The sequence below is a fragment of the Apis dorsata genome, unplaced genomic scaffold (assembly GCF_000469605.1).
Source record: "Apis dorsata unplaced genomic scaffold, Apis dorsata 1.3 scaffold_527, whole genome shotgun sequence".
In the NCBI taxonomy this organism is placed as follows: domain Eukaryota; kingdom Metazoa; phylum Arthropoda; class Insecta; order Hymenoptera; family Apidae; genus Apis; species Apis dorsata.
Window position 1 is genome coordinate 285,221 of NW_006263750.1, and position 2,596 is coordinate 287,816.

Consider the following 2,596-nt stretch of genomic DNA (forward strand, 5'->3'; position numbering starts at 1 on the left):
GATCCGAGAATTTACCATCTATCGAAGATAAGAAATTTGTAAATATTATTTGTAGGAAAGTTTCAGGGAATGTAATAAATTAATAATTATATATTAACTTTCTCTCATACGAATTGCAGAAATTTGTTCTAACGAGTAAATAATTTGGATAAAGATATGGTATTATAGATAAATTATTAAAATTGAAAATCGAATCGAAAAAAATTTACATTTATAATTAGACAAGATTGGAGCTTCAATATTGAAGAAATTAAAAGAAAAGCGATAGTTTATATAAAAATCTACTTTATAGACTTTTAGTTATTATACATCGATCTAAGAAAGCCATTTTCTTATGAAGGCTTCACGAGGCTTCGTATGTAGAACTTTTTATTCTCCATTTTTAACTTGCGCATTTTTTATGAGAACTTCATCCCTTCCTCGATCGCAAAGTCACCTTGCACGACACTAAGACCGATACTTTTACACTCGATACACCTTTCTTTCTTTTATTTTATTCTCTCTTTGATCAACTACGATTCATTCAATATCTTCCCAAAATCTTCTCTTCTCGTTTGTCTCTCGAATGTTTATACGATTAATTGATCATCATCACCATGGTTTCGAGTTCCAGTTTTGTCCGAAAGAATGAGGAAAGACGCCCTTTCCCTTCTTTCCTTTTCCATCATTTTTCCTTTCATCTTTCTTCTCTCCCTTTCTACTTCCCTCGTTTCGAACGTTTCCAAAGCGTTGATTTTAATCAATGGTCGAAAGTTTTGTTTTCCTTCTCGTCGTCGAAATAAATTTCACTCGGTCAACTCTCTTCTCTTCGATCGACCGCTATTCGTGGTCGCGTTTCATTCGCCACGTACGATCTATCGATGGCCATTGAATCACTTTCCCGCAAATAATTAACGAGAGCCACGCTCGTTTTCTCGTTTTGAATTTAAATGATGCGGATAATTCGATACTTTGAACCGAATTTTCCGAGAAATTTTGAACAAAACGTTGATATATCTCGCTCCTAACGAACCGATTATCGTTCGCCTCATTTCATTCTCATTGCGAAACAATTTCCACTATGAAAAATTTTACTTAGATTATATTTACTATTTTTTACAACGATAAAATAGTTGTTGTGAAAAATAAAATTTAACGATTCTTAAAAAATTAATTCCTTTAAAAGTAAACGAAATAATTTTATTTTTGATCGATTCCTTTTTAACCAACTCTTTTTCTTCCATCTCACGAGGAACATCTTCGTGGGGAACAATTTGCGCTTTTGGACGGATGGAGCATTAGGAAAAGGGTTAATAGAATTACGCCATTATCGAATATCGCGTAAACTTGTTCAGAGCTTTCGGAGCAGTGTGTACGTCGTTAAGCAACAAAGTTGTTCGAACTTGGTTACGAATGGTATAATCTCAATTTCATTAAGTTCGAAGAAATATATACCTTCTTAAGCAAAAGTGTCGGAAGAATTCGCATTATTCGATACACGAAAAGCTCTTCCAGATAAAAAGAAAAAAAAGAATTTCTCGAATAAGCAAAACATTTTGTCTCGTATCCTGAACTTGGATGGATTCTCCTTAATGGAACCTTCCATTTTCTTTTCCCTCTTGCCGTATATTCCGCTATTGTACCGTTCGATGTTCCAGTTTCCTCGATCTATCGCGAATTATGATGATATGGAACTTGATTTTTCACCAGTTGGAATTATCAGTGATAACTGTATTCGCAATTTCAACAATCAAAAACATGACCGAATAACTTCTTTACTTTAATTCGTGCAGATAATTTCCGATATCTCGAGTGATAACTCGAGTTGGCCCGTGATAAATATTTTTGATGGAAAGTTTACACGAGCTAAATTTTAGAAAAACACAACATTCTGGATAAAAGAGATTTACGTATTCCAAGAAGATATTTCGCATGCAATTTAATTGAATTAAACTCCCCTTTAAAATATTCTTCGAGCGTTATTTTTAAGAAACGAAAAATTGTTTCGATTCTGAAGAACGATATTCTTCCTCTGATCATCTATCTTGCACAAAAGACTGACATTTCGTATACGCTCGTTACTGATTATATCGTGTACTTGTATTACGTTACAGCGCCTTACGAGGGTGGAATATGGAAGGTGAGGGTTCACTTGCCCGAGCACTATCCCTTCAAATCTCCTTCGATCGGCTTTATGAACAAGGTATACCACCCTAACATTGACGAGGTCTCAGGCACAGTGTGTCTAGACGTAATAAACCAGGCCTGGACTGCCCTTTACGGTACGTATTTACATAATCTTGACGAAAATTTAAGCCATTATCCCTCGTGCTCCCTCTATCACCTCTTCTGTTCTCTACAATTAAATAGCAGCTCGAACTCGATTCTCTAATTCTCTAATCCTCAATCAATCTTTTCTTCTTGCTCTTCACTGTTTCAGATTTGTCGAATATATTCGAGTCTTTCCTGCCCCAATTGTTAACATATCCTAATCCAATCGACCCCTTAAATGGCGACGCCGCGGCCATGTATCTACATAAACCTGAGGAGTACAAGAAGAAAGTAGCAGGTGAGCATTTTTTTTTTTTTTTGAGCGCGAAAGAAAAACTTTTTTTTT

General features: G+C 35.2%; 1 protein-coding gene and 1 long non-coding RNA gene across 2 annotated transcripts in view; one reads left to right on the top strand and one right to left on the bottom strand.

The window, feature by feature from the left end:
• The window catches only part of LOC102680813 (ubiquitin-conjugating enzyme E2 H), a 35,633-nt gene that overhangs the window by 31,417 nt on the left and 1,620 nt on the right, over nucleotides 1-2,596 (top strand). Inside the window, exons 3-4 of the mRNA XM_006620758.2 lie at nucleotides 2,094-2,261; nucleotides 2,420-2,548. Coding sequence (XP_006620821.1) covers nucleotides 2,094-2,261; nucleotides 2,420-2,548 — 297 coding nt within the window. The remainder of the gene's footprint in view (nucleotides 1-2,093; nucleotides 2,262-2,419; nucleotides 2,549-2,596) is intronic.
• The window catches only part of LOC116186252, a 7,123-nt gene that overhangs the window by 2,723 nt on the left and 1,804 nt on the right, over nucleotides 1-2,596 (bottom strand). Inside the window, exon 2 of the long non-coding RNA XR_004151207.1 lies at nucleotides 367-374. This is a non-coding gene — a long non-coding RNA (uncharacterized LOC116186252). The remainder of the gene's footprint in view (nucleotides 1-366; nucleotides 375-2,596) is intronic.